This window comes from Balaenoptera borealis (assembly GCF_965194805.1).
Source record: "Balaenoptera borealis genome assembly, chromosome: X".
Classification (NCBI taxonomy): domain Eukaryota; kingdom Metazoa; phylum Chordata; class Mammalia; order Artiodactyla; family Balaenopteridae; genus Balaenoptera; species Balaenoptera borealis.
In genome coordinates, this window is record NC_138881.1 from 89,379,365 (window position 1) to 89,404,654 (window position 25,290).

The 25,290-nt window shown below is 39.7% G+C and overlaps 2 protein-coding genes across 4 annotated transcripts in view; one reads left to right on the plus strand and one right to left on the minus strand.

Annotated features, from left to right (window-relative positions):
* Positions 1-25,290, plus strand: part of IL1RAPL2 (interleukin 1 receptor accessory protein like 2) — a 1,121,335-nt gene that overhangs the window by 589,972 nt on the left and 506,073 nt on the right. For all 3 annotated transcript variants that reach the window (XM_082377189.1, XM_082377191.1, XM_082377190.1), the window contains one exon: positions 19,554-19,740. In XM_082377189.1, coding sequence (XP_082233315.1) covers positions 19,554-19,740 — 187 coding nt within the window. The remainder of the gene's footprint in view (positions 1-19,553; positions 19,741-25,290) is intronic.
* On the minus strand, positions 5,049-7,590 carry TEX13A (testis expressed 13A; the record flags this gene model as incomplete). The annotated part of the gene is given in 3 exon segments (XM_082377795.1): positions 5,049-5,132; positions 5,136-5,717; positions 7,534-7,590. Coding segments are annotated over 3 exon segments (723 nt in total).

A 25,290-nucleotide genomic window follows, 5' to 3' on the forward strand; every position in this document is an offset into this window, starting at 1 on the left:
TTATGTCCAGAGGAAAACAGGGAGGTCATTGTGGCCGGAACCTGCATTTATCAAGGCATTTTTTTCTAAATATGAACATAACAATAACTAACCCTTGCTTTATAGAGGTTTCAGATATATTTTTGGAATGTGAGACTTTAAGACATCGACCAATTCTTAGAAAATAAGATAAAGGACAGAACTAATGAGCACCTTCACATGCAGTCAGATAATAATGCATGTTTTTAACAGGTGATGTTTCCATGGAGAAAATGGAATATTTAAAGGGAGTAAATTCCCTTCTATGACTCTACCCTTATTAACAAAGGAGATGCTGCTGATGTCAGCATTATCAGTCAGAACATGCACTCCAACTAGTTTTCTCAGGGATGGGAATGAATTCATATGGAGCCATCCCCACTCTCTGGCCACTCTGAAGAGTGATCCACCTTGGCAAGATAGCTGGTTAAGGTTCAGTGGGTACAGTCTCTATCTATGGCTATGAAACGGAGAAAAGCCAAGTAGGATGGTGATGTGTAGTTCCACTCCAGGGCCTTGGTCTCAATAAAACAAGACCCAGATTAACATGAATCTACACCCACTCATTTCCAGACTGGATCATACTCTTCAATACTAAGGCAATATAGAGATGCCATGTGCATTTTTTATTTTTCAGCCCCATTACCCTGCCCCCTCCCAACACCTTTCTCTGACTCCCTTTAAAGGAGAGCGGTTTGGCTAGATTTTATATTTACATTCATCTGTTTTATTCTCATGCAAGATCTCTCTCTCTCTCTCTCTCTCTCTCTGCCCCTCTCTCCCCCACCCCACTCTCTCCCTCTCGCCCTCCTCCTCCCTCCCTCCCTTTCTTTCTGTTGGTCTCTCTCTTCCTTTTTAACTGGGTCTAAAACTTACCCCTGGACTACCCCCTCACACAGTTTCTACACACATAGAGCAGGCTTTCTATACATGTGGGCTACTGACTTACTGGTTGTAACCCTCAGATCATTAGGGTCTGCGGATTTTTAATTTCGTCCCATGAAATCTTTTCTAATATGTTAAATGTTACCAATAGAAACAGAGATAGATAGCAGGAGGGCACTTATTATGAGATGACAATGCAAAGAATGATGCTGGGAACATCAGTATTTTATAGCATGGTGCAATGTCACAGAAAATTCTAAATTTTAAGGCATTTAGGGAAATTTCTTATTATGTAGTTTTGTTGTATTATATAAACACTCTGGGAAACTTTCAACTTTGATCCCACATGACATAAAACAAACATTGAAAAGCATTGTTGTTTCTAAATAAAATATGACTTATTTTTACTTTCCATTGTTTTAGAGACAGGTGTAGCCATGTTTGACTGCCCAGTGTGTGGACAAGTCATTTGAAAGAGAGTGGTCAACAGAGACACCTTCGCTACTCATTCCCTTTCACTACTTTGCTTGCCATTATCTCAAGCCCAGAGAGGCTCACTACCATTTTTCTAGATATAAAAATCAATGACTTTGACCAACCTATTGGCACCTATGAAATTTCCATTCCCTTCACTTGCCCACTGAAGCTGCGTCTTTCTTCCAGCAACATCGTTTTTACAGCTGTCTTACTCTTGAGCTGCTCATCTATGCATGCTAGCCCAAGGGCTCAAAGGCTAAGTCATATTACCTCTGTTGTATCTGTTGAGGATATTTAGTGGTAGAAGTGGAATTAACTTTATTAAATCCTTTCCTCTGGACGTACAGAGGGAAAAAAAAAAACCTTTATATTGGGTGTGATACACAAAATCATGCATCTTCCCTTAATCCTATCAAACCCAAATCCAAACAAACCGAATCATTTACTGAAAAAAATAAGTTATGAAAACAGTCTGTAACATAGAGATTTGTGTCTGGCGCCCCTTCTGGAACTACTCACCTTCCTTTCCAGTGCCCCCTCCTAGGCTCTTGTTGCAGTGCCCTTTGGTTTTCTTTCATTGGACCCAACTGGGCCCTCTGTGCAACCAGATGATCTTTTCTTCCCCTTCCCCATTCCCCACTTATGGAAGTTATTCCTAAACGTGCCATTGTCCAGAAGCCCCCACCCCCACCCTGACCTCCTTTCCTTACTCACTCTCAGATCCTTAGTCTAAGGGACACACAGGCAGGAGCCCTCTTGGTTTCGCATCCCTTTGTGTCAGAGATCAGTGTCTGCTCTCTTCTCGTCCTGTCCCAAAGGAAAAGGTTACCTTTCTAAACCTACCCAAGCCAGCAAATTAATTCCTTTTGTTTTTTGTATATTTGTGAACATTTAATTGTTTTACTTTCTTAACAAAGAAGTATATAAAGAAGTAAAAGCCCTCTATCCTACTGCCCCTACCCTACTCCATTTTTCTGGAAAAAAAAGTTTTTCCAGAACATTTCTATGCTTACATAAATCCATTATATATATGTGTGTATATATATATGTGTGTGTGTATATATATATGTGTGTGTGTATATATATATACATGTATATATATATATTATATATCACACATACACGCACAGAATAATGAAAAATTTGGGGAGAGATTTTGTTTCACAAAAAAAACCACAATTGGCCATCATATTTTTTTTCATTGAGCAGTGCAGTGGACATGCCTCCAATAGAGTATGCAGGATCTACTTCATTCTTTTACATATTTCTTGTGTTTTCAAGATTTCTGCAGCTATCTCCTTCCCTATGGCCCAAGTTTCTCCCATATTCAAAAGTACTCTCTCTCTCTCAGTCTTGTACCCTACTTCACTTCTTCCCTTCACAGTCAAAGGTCCCTGAAGAAGAGCCCCCCCCCTTCACTGAGCGCTTCCTCACTTTCACTCACTCCGCAGTCTTTGCACTTAGGCTTCTGCCGGCTTCTGCCCCCCCACTCCCCTGATCTGCTCAAAGATCAGACATGGCCAGACCCAGTGAATACTTTTCACCTCCTGTCTTAGCGCCCCACCCCCTGCAGCCCTTAGCACTGCTGGACACACTCCCCTTGCAGCTCTCTTCCCCCTGTCTTGAGTACTCCTAAGTACTTCACTGTCTCCATGGTTCCCAATTAGGGGCGCTTCTGCCCTCCGGTGGACATGTGGAGACATTTTTGGTTGTCACGATTTTCTGGGGGTGTGGGGTGTGCTACTGGCATCTAGTGGGTAGAGGCCAGGGGTTCTGCCAAACATCCTACAATTCACAGGACAGCCTCTGGAAATCTAGCCCCAACTGTCAGGAGTGCTGAAGCTGTGAAATCCTACTCTGTAGGGATATAAATAAGCCCAAGAAGGTTTCTGTCAAGTGCAGGCCCTTTAATAATGAGCTAGGGATCTGGCCCTAAATCCTGATAATGATTATGTACATCTGCCCCCAAAAGAGACAACTCAGAGTCACATCCAGCCGCTGCAGAAATGTCCCAGGGTTAGGGTTAGGATCAGGGCCATGAAAGCTTCAGTGACTAGGTTCACAGTCCCCAGTTAATGTTCAGGGCTCCTCCAGTTGTGTCTCAGTCTGGTCCAGGTATGACTCCTCAGCATCTTTCCACCTGTGGGCTAAACCATACATTTAGCCCCCATCAACACAGCTTAGTCATCAGAGGGGGAGATGCAGACCATCCTCCCCCTCCCCCTTTCACCCCCTCCCTCTGAAAATTGATTTCACATCGGGGTATGTTATATTCTACATTTCTGAATTCACAAGGAGCTTTGTAGCCAGATTCCTCTCCCACTGTTATCCTGGTGATGGGGGAGAGAAAATCTCAGGATGGCAAAATACTGTGGTCAGTGGTCTAGACCAGCAAACCCTCCAGGTACTGTCAAGTTGCTAACTCGCCTCCTTGGCAGTGGCACAAGTTCCCTGTTCAGATCTGTCCCCAGTTCTGCCACTGGGGACTGGGGAGGCTTCTCCTGTCATGGGGCTGAACGACGATAGCAGTCCTCATCTGCAGCTCGTGCTGGCATCCTCTGTATGCAGCCCTGAAGGATTCCTCTAGGGGTGGCCCTGTTGTAAGCCCGGGGTTAACCCCAGGCCTGTTTTGTTTCTCATGATATAACTCGCTCAGAATATGAATGAGCTTCCTGACCAGTTCATTGCTGGAGACTTGGGATGCAGGAATCCCCACTCACTACCCATCACTCCCTGATGCACCGCCCCTGCCAGTTCCGACATTTCCTTTGATGGTTTGTGGTTTGCAACTGCTCTTCTGGTGTAAATTTCTGGCTTGGCAATAATCTGGTTGCCCAGACCAAGGACCCTCTCAAGTTAGCTTAAAGAAAAAAGGATCTGTGTAAAGTGGATTTTCACTCAGCACAACTGCAGGAAGTGAAAAGTGGTCGGGCTGCCACTCTGCACGTCTGGGGTCACGGGATCAACTCCTCTCTGCTTCTCTGTCTCTCTGCTCCCTGGGGCCTCAGACTGTGATTCTCTAAAGGGCACTGGGCCTTTGTAAAGCACGCGGTTCTGTTCCCCCACATCCAAGGCCAGGCCTCAGCTGTGGCCTCGGTGTCCATGACTCCGACCTTGCCCCCGACTCCCAATGACCCACTGCTTCATTGCCCGACACCATCCTGGCTATGAAATCTGCCTCTCTGTTCAGATTCTCTAGTGTGAGGATCTGTTTGGCTCAGGATGGGTCAAATGACCACTCCTGCTCCAGTCATCTAGTCTAGTTTCAGGGGTGGGGGGGGGAAGCAGAGACGGGGGTGTTATATACTGTCTGCCCAGGTCCACCAGATGCTAGAGTTGGGGGGAGACACACACAGAAGCGGCAGTAGTTCTGGGGTGTCGAGTACTAGTGCTCTGGAACACAAAGAGGGTCATCAAAACACGTCTGTCTCTCTAGGTCTCTCTCCCCCTAAGCCCCCAATCTACAACTTCCCCAGCCACCACCCCATACCCTACCTTCCACCCCATTTCCCCTCCTCTCTCACAGCTCCCTTGCCCCATTCACCCACCCACCCACCCTTTCCTTCCACTCTTCCCAAGCCCTCCCCCGCCCCTGCCCCTCCCACTGAAAACGGATTTCCCATCAGGGTACATTTCTATTCTGTTTCACATTTCTGAATTCAAAGGTTTTATAGCCAGATTCCCCTCCCACAGTGGAAGCAAGTTTTCTGCCTTGAAAAATTCACTTTACACCAAGGGCAGCCCGTTGGCCTTCAAAGTACTGGAGGTGTCCTCTGCTGGTGGGAATCAGAGTCCCTCCCGTCTCTTTGTGGTTCTTGAGGGCCCATTCCCTGGCCCCCCACATCAGACCGCAGGCTAGAATCAGAGGGCCCCCAGCGGGGAGACCTCTGAGATGGAGCTCCTGCTGTGAACGGCGCTGCTGGTGGGGATGGTGTGGGTGCGTCTGGGAAGGGGAATAAGGGGCGTGAGTGTGAGGATGGGAATGAGGCAGGGAGCTGGACAGGAGGGGGTTCCTGTGAGGCTGTGGACCCGGACTTTGCTATCCCATATAAATAAAGCATGGGTGGGCCCACGGACCTGAGATCTCCCTCCCTCTGCCCACCAGAGGTGTAAATTTTCTGGTTCCCAACTCCGGGAAGCTGCATAAGGTCTCCGCGCAGCTCCTCTGCTCCCTCGGCAGCTTCTGACCCTTCCACACCCTTCTGTCTTCCTCCTCCTCCTGTGGCTCCAGAAGCGGCTGCAGTAGGAGCAGTGGCCCCTGCCTCCTCTTCCTCCTCACCTGCTCCTTCTGCCCCGGTCCCACTGGCAGTGGCCAGGCCTGGTCCCTTTGCAACCGGCTGCTGGAGAGAAGTGAGCAGATCTGACACCTGTTCTGGGGGCGGGGGGGTGGGGGGGCGTAGCGGCGAACGGGATTGGGGGTGGGGTTGGGCACGGGACTGGGGGCAGGCCGGGGGATGGGCCAGGGACCAAGTCAGAGTAACATGGGACTGTTCCAGCTTCCAGAAACAGTGGGGGGTGGGAGGGGTGCGTGAGGAAGATTCCCGCCCCCCCCCAGGACATAAGAGAACCCCCTACACTGTTGAAAGTCTTTGAAGGTCGGAAGAAGCAGGAGTGGTTAGAAAAGATTCAGAACCAAGAACGTGAAGCGCTTGTAATCAAGTACAAAAAGTCTCAAACACACCCCCCACCACCATAATGGTTTGTCCCACTCAGGGGGCCCTCCCCTCCTAGAGATGGAATGTTCTAGAACAGGAAACAGCCCCAACCTCTCAGTAGCCTCTGGCGCCCCCCTCGCTAGGAAGGTTCTGTAGGTCCTGTTCTAGACACAGCCAGATTCTGATACTTGGTCAGGAAACTTTCTTTAAAGGGCCATATAGGAATTATTTGAGACTTTGTAAGCAAAGGACCTCTGTCCCGACTACTTGTAGCACAAAAGCAATCATAAGCAATACTCAAAGAAGTAGCTATGTTCCAGCAAATGTTTATTTATAGAAACAGACAACTGGTAGGATTTGGCCTGTAGTTGGCCAACTCCTGATCTAGATTCATATTTCCTGTGTGTCCCAAAGATATCCCAAATTCAAATGTTCATAAGTCAACCTTTTCCCCAAGAAATGATTTTCCTCCTATATCCCTGTGTTGTTCATAGAAATCTCAAAATCACCAAGACTACCCCCCTTTAATAACAATCAAATCAGTCACCAAGTCTTATTGCTAATACCTGAGGAACTTTTTTTGACATCCATTCCCATTTAGGGAATGCCCCTGTTGCTTTTTAATTTATCTCCCTGACTTTAATCTCTTTCTAATTCCTAATATCCTCCTAACCTTTCCTATGATCACGTTACTTTCAAGCTTAAAAATATTTGATGGCTTCATGTGACAAATTACTTGGCTTGATGTTAGGGTCTCATCTCAGGCTAGCTCTCTCTATTTTCTTCTCACCCATTATTTATGTACCCAAGGGACTAGCCATGCAGAGACACTCGTGGGTTTTAATTTATTTTTCCATCTGAAAAATCAGACATTCATTATTTGTTATATGAGCATTATGTTCTGTTCTATGAACTAGTTTGAAAAAGACAACATTTATTCTTTAAGGGTTTATGTCAGATAGTGACAGAGAAAAAAATGATAAATCAGGCATTAAAGTATTACATAAGAAGGTGGTTAAGTACCAGAGGTATAAATCCCACTGTTTTAGCTCTCTTTAAAAATGTTATCATGTGTCTTCTTTCCATTTCAATTTTTGTATTTTAATTATCAGACCTTAGTGGGAAGGGTTCATGTTTTCCCTTGTTCTCGAGGGACTTCTGCAGAAAGAGCATTCAAAACATAATGTAAATTGGAATGGTGAAGAAAGGGGAGATACTGGAGTCAGGGAGACCCATTAGAGGGATGCCACAGTAATTCAAAATGTAAACTAAGGGCAGTGGAATTTGGGATGGAGTGGTGCATGTACACAGCTTTTTGCTAGGTAGAATTCATGGGAATGCCAGAGAGGGGCAGGGATGAGAGAATGAGTAAGGTAATTCCCAGGTTTCTACTATAGGGAACTACGTAGATAGTGATTCTGTATACTTATATGGAGAATGAAGGAGAAACTGTTTGGGGTGGGTTCACCTTTAGACATACGGAGACTGTGGCACATACCAGTCGAGATACCCTATAGGCAGTTAGATGTGTGAGTCTAGACCTTCGGAGAGACATCAGGGCTGGAGATGTAGTATTGAGAAGTGGAAGTAGGATTTGAAGCAGTGGTTAAAATCACCCAGGGAGAGGATATAGAACAAGAAAAACAGAGTGCCTAGGACAGATCCCTAGCTTTCCTCCCTTGACCTCTTCCTTTCTGCCACTGTCCACTCTCATCGACAGTTTTATAGCTTACCTGCTTACTTCTTTGCCGTCCCTTCTTCTAGCCTCAGAACATCTTTTGCCCTACCTTTTTTATTCCTTCTATAACACTTTAAATGTGAACTTCAGCTTGTGATCACTTGTCTCTGTATGCTACCATCCTTCCACTTCTGCTTATAAACACTTTTAGGAAGTTAAAAATAATTTCCTTTGGCCAAAGGATTGGAGGAGGGAGAAAATGAAGACAGCGAATCCTGTTAAGATCCTACTTTAGTAGTACAGACAAGACACGATTAGGGCTTGAACTGTGGCAGGACCTAGGTGAAAGATCAGATAAGGAGAGAATTTTGAAATAGAATTAGTGAAACTTGTTAGCCAATTGTATAAGGGAAATAAGTACGGAGAGGTGGAGTGGAGATGACTTTGAGGCATCTGACTTGAGCAACTAGGTAGTGTGGTTAGTGATGCCTCTAATCATGATAGATAATACAGGAGGAATAACAGACTGTAGGGAAGAGGTACTAAGTTCAGTTTGGGACTGATAAGTGCCTTCATGACAGTAATATGGAATCATAGTTAAATGGATGTACTAGGCTGGATCTTAAGAGAGAGGATAGAACTAGAGAAAAATATTATACATTTGGATGTCTTCAGTACTTAGTTTGTAATTGGAATCTAGCGCTTGAACAAAATTTCTGGAGATGAAGTTTGGAGGGAGAGAAGAAAAACACAAATAAGCAAGCAAACAAAACAGAGGAAGGAAACCTGAGGCCTAGGGGAAGATGGCTAACATTTTGGAGATAGCCCAGGGAAGAAACACCAGCAGTAGAATTATAAGGAGTGGTCAGAGAAGTAGACAATCCTAAGTGAGAGATATCTTAGAAGTAACGAGAGGTTTAGAAAGTTGAAGGAGAGTTACAAGTTTCAAACAATGCATGGAGGTAAGATAGGCTGAGGGTGAGCAAGAGGTCATTAGACTTGGCTAGTAAGATGTCCTTGAGTCTAATGATAGAAATTCAAAAGAATTATGGGACAGAAACCAAATGTTAGTGGGTCATAGAGTGAAGTTAGAGCAGCATGCAGAAATTTTGAGTGTTGACCAGTCTTTTAAGACCTCTGACAGTGACAGTTATGGTGGGTAGGCAGGGATCAGAGAATAGATCATGGAGGCATAGGGAATGACAGCTTAGTTGCTAAGACAACTAACTTATATAATTGTCAACACAAAGATAGAGAGAATATTCTGGCTTCTGTATGAGGAGGAAGATAACCACGTTTAAAGGAAACTCAGTGCTTTTGAAGTATTTGCAATGTAACTTGGGCGATAAAGCAAAACTTGTGAATATTATAAGAATAATTATAAAACTACTTTTTGACATATACAAAAATATCAGTGTAATCTAAATAGGAAGCAGTGAAGAAGTAAGAAATACAGTTGACCTTTGAACAACATGGGTTGGAACTGCATGGGTCCACATATGTGCCAGTTTTTTTCAATAGTAAATACTACAGTATTACACAATCCACAGTTGGTTGAATCATGGATGCAGAACCACAGATGGAGGAACCATGTATATGGAGGGCCAACTATAAGTTATATGTGGATTTATGATTGCACAGAGCATTGGCACCCCTAACCTCCTCACTGTTCAACTGTAGTTAGTCAGTGAAAAATTGTCTTCAACCAAACAATAAATCAGGGGTCACTCGTAACATGTGGGTTATGATAGTGGCAGGGAATCTTTTGAATTTCCCTTGATTATTCCCTTACCTTTACCCACATGTCAGTCAGTCACTAGCAACAGATTTTTAACTAGCTACCCACACCCGTAGGTGGTAGATTGCAATTGCTTTCCTTGAGAATGGTGACGAACTTGCCACTGGAAAGATCCAAAATTCTCAGTTATCTATGAGTGGGTTATTTTACACACACACACACACAGACAATATTTTTCTTGAGTAGGTATCTGACTTAACTACTCCACCCCCAGATAAATTATAGTTTGTTTTGAATTCAGGGTGAATGACATTTTGATAACAAAATTTTATCTTGAGCCAGTAGTTTTTGAATATATATAATTTCTATTGTAACCTGGTCCATTGGCTACTCTTTCTTTAAACAACAAAACAGAACATCTAGATTTACTTTACAGTTTGGCTTGGGAGTCAGTGGATAATGTATTAATTATACAGTGGTGATGATGTAAGGGGGGGTTACTTTCTATGGAGCACTTACCACATGTCAGGTACTATGCTAAGAGCTTTAAATTAGCTCATTGTTGAGAGACAATTCCCTATGGATCTCTTGCATTTCTGCATGACTTATGCACAGAGGCACTGTCCCTTGTCCCAGATTATCTTTTCAGGGATGTATGTATAGAGAACAGTCTTAAAAGGTAGAAATTGCACCTCCCACCAGAGCAAATGACGGTTTTGCTTGCAGCCTTGGAAAATATAGATAGTATCTCCCTCTGGAGCGAAAGGCAGGCATGCCTGTGTCCCATTATTAAGGACTTGTGCCTCCTAAGCTTGGGATTCCTGTCCTGTAATTCAGCCTACTGCTTGTGCTGGTGTCATCTGGCCCTCTTTGTATTGCCTTGTGGGAACTGGGTTTGGGGAAGCAAAACAAATGCTGATATTCTGGCTATTTCTATTGCTGTGAATAATTAACTGTCCATTGTTTCTGACCCAAGAGTCTCTTGTCTTCTACCAACACCCATGAAAATTGGAAGTATGGTAAAAATCTCAGACCCTACATGGTTTTTAACACTTGTGTAACAAAACAACCCTATTAGGATAACCTTTATTATTCACATTTTACATGTACAAAAATGAAGCTCAGTGACCTGTCCAAAGATCCATGGTTAGAGCATGATAGAGTAGAGATTTGAAACGAAGCCTCTCTGACTGTAGTGGCCATGTTCCCAAGCAGTGAGAATTCTCAAGTCCAGTTCAGTTCAAGTCCCTGGGTTGACCTTTTTTTGGACTGCATCATGAACCATTAGGAAATTATGTTTGAATAGTCCTGGGTTGTAGATTATCAATGTCATTCCAAAGGCTGAGTGTTCATTTCAGCAAGGGAGAAGAAGTTAATAAAGTATTCCCTGTTCATACCTCCAATGAATCCTTGTTTGTTTATTAACTGTGTTTCTGCCTAATGGAACAAATGTACATAAATTCAAACCTATTATTTTGACATTATTGTAGACTAGAGATATCACCCATGAAAGATAACATTCTTTATTAAAACACAAACACAAAAAGCCCTGAACTCTTCACAACTATAAATAAGACTATTTGCTTATAGACTGAAAAGTAGAAAAGTGAAATTTTCAAAAGATCTTGTATTCTCTCAACTTATTATAGCACAGATATTTTTTGTTATTGTGTTGTTTACATCTGCTTTTTTAATATGCCCAAGCAGCATGGCACATAGAAGTTTCTCAAAAATGTCATTTGAATGCATCTAAAACGTTGTGGCTCTTCATAAAATGATAATATTAAGAAATTGGTCAGAGCTTTGGCCCTCTTGGTCTTTTCTTGAAAAAAGACTTTATTTTTCAGAGAAGTTTTAGGTTCATGATAAAATTGAGAGGAAGATACAGAGATTTCCCATATACCTCCTGCCTACATACATGCATACACCATTATCAACATCTCTCATCAGAGTAGAACATTTGTTACAATTGATTAACCTACACTGACACATCATTATCACCCAAAGTCCATAGTTTTCATTGTGGTTCACTCTTGGCATTGTACATTCTATGGGATTGGACAAATGTATAGTGGCATGTATCTACCGTTATAGTATCATAAAGAGTATTTTCACTACCCTAAAAATCCTCAGTACCACACCTATTCATACCTCCCCCCAAATCTTGGCAACCACCGATCTTTTATTGTCTCCATAGATTTGCCTTTTCTATGAGGTCACATAGTTGGAATCCTGCAGTATGTAGCCTTTTTAGAGTGCCTTTTTTTTTTCTTTCTTAGTAGCATGTATTTAAGGTTCCTCCATATCTTTCCTGGCCTGATAGCTCATTTCTTTTTAGCACTAAATAATATGCCATTGTCTTAGATGTACCACAGTTTATCCATTCACCTAACTGAAAGACATCTTGGTTGCTTCTAAGTTTTGGTAATTATGAACAAAGCTGCTATAAATGTCTATGTGCAGGTTTTTGTGTGGACATAATTTCTTTAATCCTTTGGATGGATACCAAAGAACATGAATACTAAATCATATGGTAAAAGTATGTTTCATTTTATAAGACACTGTCAAACTATCTTGCAAAGTGGCTGTACCATTTTGCATTCCCACCATTAATGAATGAGTGTTCCTGTTGATCTGCATCCTCACCAGCATTTGGTGATGTCACTTGTTCTGGATTTTGGCCATTCTGGTAGGTGTGCAATAGTATCTCATTGTTGCTTTAATTTGCATTTCCCTGATGACATATGATGTACATCTTTCCAAATGCTTATTTGCCATCTGTGTACCTTCTTTGGAGAGGTGTCTGTTAAGGTCTTTGGCTCATTTTTATGTCGGGTTATTTTCTTATTGTTAAGTTTTAAGAATTCTTTGTATATTTGGGATAACTTTATTAGATGTGTCTTCTGCAAATATTTTCTCCCAGTCTGTGGCTTGTTTTCTAATTCTTTTGATACTGTTTTTGGTAGAGCAGAAGTTTTTCATTTTAATGAAGTTCAGCTTATCAATTATTTCTTTCATGGATCATGCCTTTGGTGTTGTAATTTAAAAAAAATTATTGCCATATCCAATGTCATCTAGGTTTTCTTCTATGTTGTCTTCTAGGAGTTTTATAGTTTTGCATTTTACGTTTAGGTCTGTGACCCATGCTGAGTTACTTTTAGTGATGTGTGTAAGGATCCGTGTCTAGATACATTTTTTTTTTTGCATGTGGCTGTGCAGTTGTTCCAGTACCATTTGTTGCAAAGAATGTCTTTGCTCCATTGTATTGCCTTTGCTTCTTCGCCAAAGATCATTTGAGGGCTTCCCTGGTGGTTCAGTGGTTAAGAATCCTCCTGCCAATGCAGGGGACACGGGTTCGAGCCCTGGTCCAGGAAGATCCCACATGCTGCAGAGCAACTAAACCCATGTGCCACAACTACTGAGCCTGAGCTCTAGAGCCCGTGAGCCACAACTACTGAAGCCCATGAGCCTAGAGCCCATGCTCCGCAACAAGAGAAGCCACCGCAATGAGAAGCCCGCGCACCACAAGGAAGAGTAGCCCCTGCTTGCTGCAACTAGAGAAAGCCCCCGTTCAGCAAAGAAGGCCCAACACAGCCAAAAATAAAATAAATAAAATAATAAATTTTTAAAAATGAAGGCAAAGGAAAGATTTCTCAGATTAAAAAAAAAAAAAAGATCAGTTGACTATATTTATGTGGATTTATTTCCAGGCTCAACGTTCTATTCCATTGATCTATTTGTCTATTATTTTGCCATTATCACAATGCCTTAATTACTATAGCTTGATAGTAGACCTTGAAGTCAGGTAGTGTCAGTCCTCCAGCTTTGTTCTTCTCAGTGTTGTGGTTATCATCATCTAGATCTTGTAAATATTTTGTTAGATATATATCTATGTGTTTCATTTAGGGTTTTCCAAAATATAAATGGTATTGTGATTTTAATTTCAAATTTAAAACTTGTTCATTGCTGACATATAGGAAAGCAATTGACTTTTGTGTATTAACCTTGTATCCTGCAACCTTGTTATAAATGCTTATTAGTTCCAGGCATTTTTTTTTTTTTTGGTCCGTTCTTTCAGATTTTCTACATAGAAAATCATGTAATCTGTGAATTTTCTTGTCTACTGCATTAACTAGGACTTCCAGTATAATGCTGAAAAGGAGTGGTGAGAGAGGACATACTGCTTTATTCCTGGTCATTGTCGGAAAGCTTCTACTTTCTCACCCTAAGTATGTTAGCTGTAGGGGTTTTTGTAGATATTCTTTATCAAGTTGAGGAATTTCCCCTCTAGTAATAGTTTACTGAGAGTTTTTATTATGAATGGGTTTTGGATTTTGTCAAATGCTTTTTCTGTGTCTACTGATCTGATCATGTGATTTTTTCTACTTTAGCTTGTTGATATGATGGATTACATTAATTGCTTTTTGAATGTCGAACCAGGATAAATCTCACTTGGTTGTGGTGTATAATTCTTTTCATACATTACTGGATTTGATTTGCTAACATTTTGTTGAGGATTTTGCATCTATGTTCATGAGAAATATTGGTCTGCAGTTTTCTTTTAATGTCTTTGGTTTTGGTATTAGGGTAATGATGGCCTCATAGAATGAGTTAGAAAGTATTCCTTCTGCTTCTATCTTCTGAAAGAGATTATAAAGAATTGATATAATTTCTTTCTTAAATATTTGATAGAATTTACCAGTGAATCTATCTGGGCCTGGTGCTTTCTGTTTTGGAAGGTTATTAATTATCTATTCAATTACTTTAATAGCTATATGTCTATTCATATTGTCTGATTCTTCTTTTATGAGTTTTGGCAGATTTTGCCTTTCAAAAAATTGGTTCATTTCATCTAGGTTATCAAATTTGTGGGTATAGAGCTGTTCACAGTATTCCTATGTTATCCTTTTAGTATTCATGGGATTTGTATATCCCCTCTTTTATTTCTGATATTAGTGATTTATATCCTCCCCCTTTTTTCCTCCTCTTGGTCTTTTAAAGTATTAACATTGCATGTTTGCAGTTATATGTACTTATTTCTGCACTCATCTGAAAGTCTCCTTTTCCACACAAATATGTTTTTCAGTAAAATCTTCTTATTTTATAATGATTCTTAAGAAATGGAATTCAACAAAGGGCCTAATATCCTGTTTGTTTATTCATTTGTTTCCCTTCCCTGAATTTGGTATAATATCAGTTCATAGTTCTTTTGGTTTGAGGACAATATCATCCAGTAATGGTAGATTGATTAATTGATAGTTATGCATAGTGGTCAATTCACATTTCAAAAATATCAGAAAACAAACTTTGTTTTAGTTTACTAACCATTAGATAATTCTGTGATTTTCAAGGAAAGTATTTTGAAATGAGGATAAGACAGTTGAAGGAACCATTTAGAAAAGTTTCAACTATATCCTGAGGCATTTTTTTCTGGGCTTCTGCTTTTAGGTATGAAAGAGTTCCCTAATTTATTTAGTTTATTTTCAGTAGGTTAGCCCTGGTGATACAACAAATGCACTTAAACTCAAATTTTGAAGTACAACTTTAGATTTTATAATATTAGCATGTTTTATAAATGGGAATTGGAAAGGGGCATCTGTATTTCTCATGTATGTTTTAAATCCTAGGTTTTACTTTTCCCCTTAGGGAACCCAAGATGATCAACATTTTCCCTTAGAAATATTTCTGCAAAAAAGTGTATAAATTATGACCTAAAGTAGCTAACATTAAACCTTTGGAATAGAAAGCAAGGTTTATTTACAAATTTGAAAATTCTGTGCTGTGCATTTTAATAACAGTGTTCTTGAAGTATTATCTTTACACATCTGCATTTCTTTCAGTGAGCATCCCCAAGTTGGTGTGGATAGCCATGAGTTAGTTCAGCTGATAGCATCAAGTTCTGAGAGTGGCCAGGGGCTAACAGCCAGAACCTTGGTTCTAAGCCACTGACCAGCTATATGATCTTGACTAAGTTATTTATCCTCTCTGTGTCTCTGTTTTACTCCTATACAAAATGTAGATGATACTTACCCTGCACCTTTTCCTGGATTATTGCCAGAATTAAGTAAGATAGGAGATATGGAAATACTTGAAAGATTACAAATGTATACAATTGTAAGGCATTGCTGCAACATCACTGTGAAGGCCCTTTGCTCATGTTGAACCTGAATGTTCTCCTTGTCCTCCTCAGGATGTGAAAGGAGGACAGAAAAAAAAAAAGTACAGTTCCCATTCTTGCACACTCGTCAGTCTGCCTCCTCAAACTTGCACAGCTCTAATTGTACCTAATGAAAGAAAAGTAACATTTTTAGGTCCCAGTTGCAGGAAACATTTTAAATAGAACTGGCCTGCGGCATTTTTCAAAGTAAAATCTATATAATGCAAGACTGTTAGCAGGAACTGTGCCAGGGATGGATTAAACAACTGATAAAAATCAACCTGAGTGTCAGACTGTCAGGCATCCTTGATCACACCTCCCCCAAGTCAGCAATGGAAACAACAGGACTCACACCAGGCCTTGTTTTGAGTTCCAGAGAACTTGGTCGTCATCAAGGACTTCATACTAGGGCTTGCTCGTGGGCTAACAAGCAGTATGTCAGCAGCCTTTTACATGGTAAAGACCAGAGCAAGAGTGAATTCATGCAGAGCCCTGGTCAAGATTGTTTGTGGGTAAGGGTGAGAGAATATTTCCTCCTTCAACCTATCAGCCATTCCCAGGGTGGGTTCCCTTCCCTCATCCTCATCCCAAGTTAATGAAGGTGCTGCTGGCATGACCTACATAGTGTATACTTTGGGCAGTTTGGAGAGGGAACATGAAACCTTGCCTAGGGGTCTGGGCTTTATTATAGAAGGTGTTTGTCCAAGAAACTTGCAAAAGTCTTAATGGAACTCTTACTAACAATTCGACCTCCAAAGTTCTGGCCTTTGCCTAATAGCTGGTATTCACAGTACTTGGAAGTTCCTTCTTGCCTTAGTTGCTTTCTCTTGATTAACTTCTTTTTGTGCCTAGGTCAGTATATCTTTTTGATCCTTTCAGACCTTCATGGTGCACTGGTACTAGGCCTGTTGCCTAACTGACCTCTTCTAGACTCTTTTCTCTTAAGTAGCACCCCAGGCCAGTGGCATATCTTAACCCATCGCTGCCAATGTGTTGTTTTTATTATACTGGTGATTGTTCACAATTACTACATCACATATAAATTATGATTATTAATTTATCAACAATATATGTACAAACTAATACAAGCGGTAATAACAATTCTAATGACAGTCTATTAAATATTTACTATGGGCCAGATGCTGTGTTATATGTTTTATATTTGCTTAATAGTTATAGCAGCCTGGAGAGGTCAGATATTATAACCATTCCAACTGAAAACAGTAAACTTATTTTTGCTTAAGTTTGTATAATAAAAAGAACTTCTTCCTCCAAACTCCAGTGGAGCCACCGTAAAGGATTTCTTATCCTCATTTTTCAGCTGAGGAATCTGAGACTGTGAGATGTTACATAACTTGCCCAAGGACACAGAGCTAGTTGAACCTAGTGGATCTTAGTTCAAAGCTAGTGCTTTGTTATGAAACCACTATATTATATTGGTCCCTTACTTAGTCTACCCTATTTTCTCCTCAGGACTAAATAGATTTGGGATAGTAAGCTCCTTTCAGGGAACTGGACATTCTGTCTAATACGTCTATTGTTGAGACTGCTGGTCAACAGCTCTCTCTCCCTGGGTTTGTAACACAAAAATGGGAAGATATTTAAAAAGTAAGTCTCTTTCACCTGTATGGATGGACACCATGGAACAGATATGATCAAAGTCTGTGACATTAAGAACTGTTCATAATATTTTACATACTTAGCAGAGGTGATTTTCTTTCTTCTTCGTTTAAAACTTTTTAAAAACTGTGACCATTTATCTTCCTTCCATCCCCTATACATACCCTAGTCCTTCTTGTCTCCCAGATATAGTCATTATATTTTTTTCTTTGCTGGTATGCTGATGCACCAAATTTGGCTAATCCTTACCCTGGTGGTACAAGAATACCTGCAGAATTATCCTGAGTCATATTTAAACAGGTAATGTGATATCTGACCAGCCACATACTTACATGAATCTGTAGAATGGGGATGGGGTGGTTAGTACCATATGGGGTTTATGCAAAAGTAGAGCAGAGAGGACATGTCTCTTGAATACATACCTTTTGATGCCCACACATTTAATCAACTAACATTTACTAAGCACTTACTATCAACTTAGATCCCAGGAATAGAGTGATGAACAAGAGCAACAAATTCTTTGCTCACACTTAACAAAAAGCACATGATAGAAAATCAAAGAGAAGAGCAAGTATAAACAACCATGGCTCAAATAGGCTTAGTATATTCAAGAAACAGAGTAAATACGATTGCGACTGCACCCTAATGAGTGAAGGACAGAATGTTACAATAGGCCACATCATTTAGGGTGTTAAAGAAAGCAAGGAGACATGGGCATGTGTAACACTGAAGTATTGAAAATGGAGTCAAGAGGAGCCAAATTGATTGAACCAAATTTTACCTTATTGTCTGAGACTTAAAAACATTTCTGGTGGCTTTAGCTTCATGGCTCTTAAAGAAGCTGTCAAACATTTCTTAATAGAATTAAATGTTCTTACATTTGATCCCTAGTGGGCATATATTATACCCTTTCTAAGAACCTTCATTGAGGAAGAGAGAAAAGCAATAGCTCACAATCTACATTGTATAATGGGGTTACATCTGAACATCAGAATGGAAGTGCATCTTCAGATGACACAGGCATCGCATAGTCAGGAGTACTTGCCAGCAATTAACTTCACTAGAAATCCAAGTAGCAGTCATTTTGATTAACTTAGTTTGTAAACTCAATGGGCAGCAGCCATCTTCACTCCTGTGTTTTGTATGGTGTCTGGCATATTGTGAAATTTCAATGAATACTAAGTACAAACAGTAACAATCATTTGAGGCCATCTTAAAATTATTGGTTGGCATGCTAATCCCATTTATCAGGATTGTTATTACTTAATTGTAAAATACTCGGTTTTGAATTATCCCTGGCACTTTGTGTTTTTTAACAGCAGGTATCCCTTGATGTTTAGAACACATATTCTGAAATGTCTCACCAAGAGATTTACAGTTGACCTTCTTTTAAGTCTTACCAGGCTGCTTCTGGTCTCTTCCTCATACTTTCCAGATTTCTTTTGTGTGGTTGATACCTTCTGGAGTCTAGGCAGAGTAGGGTAGGGAAATGTCATGAGATATACATAGGGAAATGAAGGCAGAATTCAATTTCATAAATACCCTTCTATTATGGGTTAGCCCATTAATGTCCAATTTCTAAAGCAGCTTTATGGTAAAATTCAATGTTGAAATTCCTTTATAATTCTAGTTTTGATGGATAAAATTAATCCACTCTGCTAGGATTTGTTCTTTGTAGGAACCCAAATTTGACCCCTGACATACCTCAGTAAACACCTTAAAAAGCTATGTGAGTTAATGGGTATCTTCTGTATGTTGATCTGTTTTTATTTTTAATTTTTATTTTATATTGAAGTATAGTTAATTAACAATGATGTGCTAGTTACAGGTGTACAACAAAGTGATTCAGTTATACCCATACAAGTTGTTGATCTGTTTTTTGGTATGTGTCCTATAAAAGAAAATGTTGGCTTAGAAACCAATGGCAAAATTAACAATCCTTGGAATACCTGTTAAGGGACTGGCCATAAGGGCAAACCAGAAATGGCTATAGCCCTAGTTATAGACTTTCTCATAATGTTTTGCTATCAGATTGTCAACATAGCAATGTTTACCACTGGGAAAGAAGTCTGACTATTTTACATTTCAGAAGATGGGTACAGCTGCTCTATGTAGCTATCTCATGGCCAGAGATGTCCACATTAGCATTTTGTTCCATATATCCCTGTCAGTTGAAGTAGAAATTTTTTCTGTGTTGTTTCCATGTTGTTTCTGATTTCTAGGCAAGGTCCTAAATGGAAAAGTCAATATTCTTGAAATATACAGAGTAAAAACATAGGTGTAAACACCCAATAAAGCCATTTTGCTATTTCTCTATTCCTACAGAAACTCGACATATTGCATGAAGGTGTCAATGTCCTTGACTGTTGCAGAGAATGAATCAGGTCTGTGCTACAATAGCAGGATCCGCTATTTGGAAAAATCTGAAGTCACTAAAAGAAAGGAGATATCCTGCCCAGACATGGATGACTTTAAAAAGTCCGATCAGGAGCCTGATATTGTGTGGTACAAGGTAACTCAGAATGATGTCTAATGCATTTTTTTACCCTAAGTCAATAGCTGGCTTGGGGAGATAAAAAGGGAGAGATTTTATTTTGAGTTTTTGGTATTAGATGTTTCACTGAGAAGAATCAGCAGATCCACAGCTAAATAATTCAGATCTATGATTCCTATATATTACTGATTTTCATGTACTTCCATCAGCAGGTGTCAGAAGCAATCCCAGCTTCTCCAAAGACTAAAAATAAGGAAAATATCCCTTTACCCCAACTCATGAGAGCAAATGAGAAGAAGAGTGAAGACTGAAATAACACATGAAAGAAAGTATTTGAGGGACATAGAAATATTATTTACTGTTAGGAACAAAGGCCCATCTTTACAAGTAATGGTGCTTACAAAAAATAACAATGATTATCATGGTCTATATTGTGAGAACCACTGCAGTCAGTGCAGAGGAGAGAAATGGGCCCAGTGCAGGATGTGTGAACACTGGAAATAACGTGTTTATCTGGAAATAAACCACACTCAAAGGTTGTACAGACGAGAGTTGAATGAAGGAACTGTTTACAGAGGTGTGGTTAGGGTTAAGGGAACCAAAAAGGGAAGAAGCTGTAAATTACCGCTCCTAAGTCTAGGGTGGCAAGGGGAAGGAGCTGTATCTCTGGAAACTGGCAAGAGTGGAGCAGGCCTGTCAAGAGCTGTGGCCTTAGAGGAGCATATTAACTGTGGAAAACAGAGAGGGAGTGGATAGGACGGAAACCCTAACCCCTCTTAACTCCCGCCTTCTGGTTTCTTGCTAGCATCTTCCCTCACACCATGCGAGTTCAAACAGAATTCAGAGAGCAAAACCAGGGGGTAGAATCAATAGTCTTCAGCTTCTCTGGGCACAGAGTAGGTCAGACAAGGGCAGAGCATGGATCTAGGACAAGAAGCAGAGAAATAAACATAGAACCTTTCAACTGTGATATTCTGGCTGCGAGCCTGGGGCGCTGTGGTTCTAAAAGAGGACTGAGCACCCTCTGCCACCTCTGAGCCACACTGGTTGGCCCACGGTGACCATATATGACCATACATGGTGGCCAGAGGTGACCAAGGAGGTTTTCTGCACAGGTACTGTGCATATTATTGCAACCAAACACACATAAAAGGTAGGACAGGTGGTTTCTGTAGTATCTGACAGACCCTCAGTTTCCAGGAAAGCCTAACCCCTAGCTCCTACAGTTGTCAGGTGCTTTTACATTTGGAAGTTCCTCTATCTTCATACCTGGGGGAACTCGAAAAGAGACAGCAAGAGCATGTCCTGAACTAGAACCTCAAGTCTCTTTGTGAAGTGTCATCCTCCTTTTTTTTTCTTAATATTCTGACAGATAAAAAGGAACATGATGTTCATTATGCATAAATATAGAATATCCATACTTAGTGGGACCCTTCATGCCATCATCAGCCTTGTTAGTATTTCTTTTTTTTTTTTTCAATTTTTTTTTTTCCAACCATGCTGTACGGCATGTGGGATCTTAGTTCCCTGACCGGGGATCAAACCCACACCCCCTTCAGTGGAGGTACTTAACCACTCGACCACCAGGGAAGTCCTAGCCTTGTTAGTATTTCTTAGTCACTTACTATGTGCCATTAGCTGTGCTAAGCTTGGTCTCTATGTTATCTCACCTAAGTCTCAGTGCAACTCTGTGTGGTGGGTGCTATTATCATCATTTAACAGAGGAAAAAAACTTGAGTCTTACAGGAATGTAGAGACTTGTCCAAAGCTACTCAGCTAACAAAGCCTCATTTTATATTCAAGGCAGTGTGGTTCCAGAGTCCATTTTTTTAATCACTACCCTCTCCTGCAATAGGCCTGGAGCTAAACCCAGCCTCGATCTCAGGCACTTCTTTAAGATGAGTAAAAAGGTTTTATTTCAATTTTATAGTTCAGGAAGGGAGGTTGACTAGCTCAAGGGTTAGCAACTAGGAGTAAAATCCAGGTCATCAGCTTTCTCTTACAGTGTTCATTCTATCTCATCTTTTTGTCTTTTCACTAAAATCTTTCTTCCCCTTTCTTCACATCTCTATACATCACCATAGTCATTGTATACCAAAGCAGTTTATTCCTTGGAAAAAGCTAACCCTCACTCTTTCTTAGAAATGGACCAATGATGGTGAAACAAAGGGCTTTTCCAGCTCTGCCTGGATAATAACATTTAATATTTGTATAACATTTTATAATTGATAAATAATTAGCATAATGATAGGTAATATTTATTAAGTACTTACTATATGCCAGACTCTATTTTAAGTGCTTTAGATGGATTAACTCAATTTCTAGTTTCTCAATCTCAATCTCTACTGTCTTATGTAGGTATTATTATTATCCCCATTTTACAAAAGACGTGACTGGAGACTCAGACAAGTTAAGTGACTCAACAAATGTCACACAGCTGTTTGTGACTTGCAGTTTGGCTCCTGGGTCCTTCCACTTAGCCATTACACTATACAAATGGATCAGGATTAGAAATTAAAACCAAAAGTTAAAGAGTCTCTGAAGCTCCCAACTGCATTGTTAACCCCACTTTTCACACAGGGTTTTAAGTAAATCCTTGAAAAAATGTATTGACGTATGGGAAAACGTTTCCTTTTTAGCCAATACTTCGATAATCTGCCTTGCTTGCTTTGTAGTCTGTGCATTTCCTACCAGACTGAACATGAAGTGATTTTGCTCTGGCTACAGCAATGAAAAAAGGAGGACACATTTGTCCAGAGTTAATTCTGGTGCATATCCAAAGTTAGAAATGTACAATGTATTATCTCCAGTGTTTTAACAGTGAAAAGTATGTGTTGCATGATCCTTTTCCCAGTCTTCTTTTCAAATATATGTAATCTTTAAACTTGTTTCTTTTCCAACCATCCTGTTATGGCAGGCCTTTGAGGACTATTCTTCCATGCCTGCAGGTAATCACAGCTGAATAGGAAGGTAGAGGTGGCTCATATGGCACTGGGACGTGTTCATAAAGATGAATGAGTAAGCCTATCCTGGTTGTCCTTGGAATGTAAGAGATATGCATAAGGGGGCTGTAACTCCTCTATCTGAACTCTATTAGTTAGCAAAAGGAAGTGAGGAGAGGGGCTACACTTTCAGCTCTTCCTCCTGACGCTATGTATGGGGCTTAAACATTAGAACAGAATATACAATTATGTCAATGCTTTTGGAAACATTTTTGAAATGAGAGATAAAGATTATTTTCTTTATTGAACTAAGAACATGAGAACAACCTCATTATTCACTGAGAATACTCGACACAAGAGTGTAGAGTCCCTTTATCCCATTTCTAAACAAAAGAATTCCCTAACCTTAATAGGACATTAGCAATGAAAATACAAATACGTTCCTTGGGGTAAAACACATATCTGTCATTAGTTACCTCAGCTGATAAAAGGCTGATGTTAATGAGGTCAAGGCTTCCAGTTTGAATCCTCCTTTTTCTTGCCACAATTATCTTAATTTCAGATGTTTGCCATTGGTTATAATGGGGTGGTTGAGGGCATTATGGATGGGTCAGTGCAAATTCATTCATTCAGTTAGTATATATATACTGGGTGCCTACTATGTGCATGTTGATTATATATATCTAATTCATTTTTTTAATAGGGTATTTTGAGAAGCACAATCTGCTCCTCTTTTTTTTTAATTAAAATTAACTTTATTTATTTTTGGCTGTGTTGGGTCTTCGTTTCTGTGCGAGGGCTTTCTCTAGGTGCGGCAAGTGGGGGCCACTCTTCATCGCGGTGCGTGGGCCTCTCACTATCACGGCCTCTCTTGTTGCAGAGCACAGGCTCCAGACGCGCAGGCTCAGTAGTTGTGGCTCATGGGCCTAGTTGCTCCGCGGCATGTGGGATCTTCCCGGACCAGGGCTCGAACCCGTGTCCCCTGCATTGGCAGGCAGATTCTCAACCACTGCGCTACCAGGGAAGTCCCTCTAATTCATTTTTAATAGCTGTATCATAGTTCATAGGCTAGATATAACCTTGCTTTATTCAACCATTTTTCAGATGGATATTCAATTTTTTCTAGTTTTTAAAAAATAATCACAGTATTACAGTAAACATCCTTGTAAACATACTTATATCCTTACATCCATGGTGTACAAGATAGGAATGATCTCTGTCAGTACTATTATTCAGTACTGTTTTGGAGGTTCTAGCTGATGCCATAAGAAAATTAAATGAAATACGCTATACAAACATTGGAAAAGAAGAGACAAAATAATCTTATTTTTCAGATTGTATAATTGTATACCAAGAAAACCCAAGAGATTAAACAACAACAAAAAATAGAACTAATGAGATAACTTGATAAGGTAGCTTAATAAAAATATACAAACTATTTAATAATTTTTATTTTTGCCAGTAATAATCAGTTAGATATGTAAAGGAAAAAATGAAATTATCCCATTTACAACAATGAAAAACTGAAAAACACTTTGGAATACATTTAACAAAGATGGGAGGAGACCTATATAAAAATATAATTTTGTTGAAGGACATAAAATATAGTCTAAATTAATGGAGAGACAGAACATATTTCTGCATTGGAAGATCTCATAGAAAAAAATATCAGTTATTCCCAATATTATATAAATAAGTAATCCAATTTGCTAAAATATGAATTTTTAAAAATTAGACAACATGATAAACATTATACCATTCATATGGATGAATGAATATATCAGCTTTGCAAATGAAATTTTGGAAAAACAACATTAATGAGAGGGGACTTAGTCTGATACTGAACTTACTGCAAAACAGTAGCAATTAAAATAGTAAGTTTAAGAAAGCATAAATAGATCAGTTAAATAGAATAGAGAATCTAGAAACAGATAAAGTATGTATATATGAGAATTTAGTATATGATAACATTTCATTTTAATGGGTGTGGAGGGAGGATAACAGCTTATTAAAAATGATGTGCACATAATTGACAATTCACTTGCAAAAAAATAGATATCTGACTCATACCATGTTTAAGATAATTCCAGATGGATTGTGAGGAGTTAATTTCATCTCCTAAATAATAGTCTAGGGATGACCATTTCTAAATGCTGTCACTCATTACAATGAGATAAACTTCCAAAGTTAAGAGCTTTACAGTTATTTATCTTGCTAAACATTCTGACAATTTTCTTTCTTGTTTTTAAATGCTAAGTTGGGTAGTATGGAGTTTTTTTTTAATTTAATTTTTATTTTATATTTGAGTATAGTTGATTTACAATGTTGTGTTAGTTTCAGGTGTACAGCAAAGTGATTCAGTTATACAGATACATATATCTATTCTTTTTCAGATTCTTTTCCCACAAAGGTTATTATAGAATATTGAATAGAGTTCCCTGTGCTATACAATAGGTCCTTGTTGATTATCTATTTTATATATAGTAGTGTGTATATGTTAATCCCAAACTCCTAATTTATGCCTCCCCCCCACCTTTCCCTTTTGGTAACCATGAGTTTGTTTTCAATGTCTGTGAGTCTGTTTCCACTTTGTAAATATGCTCATTTGAGTTTCTGCTGAAAAATC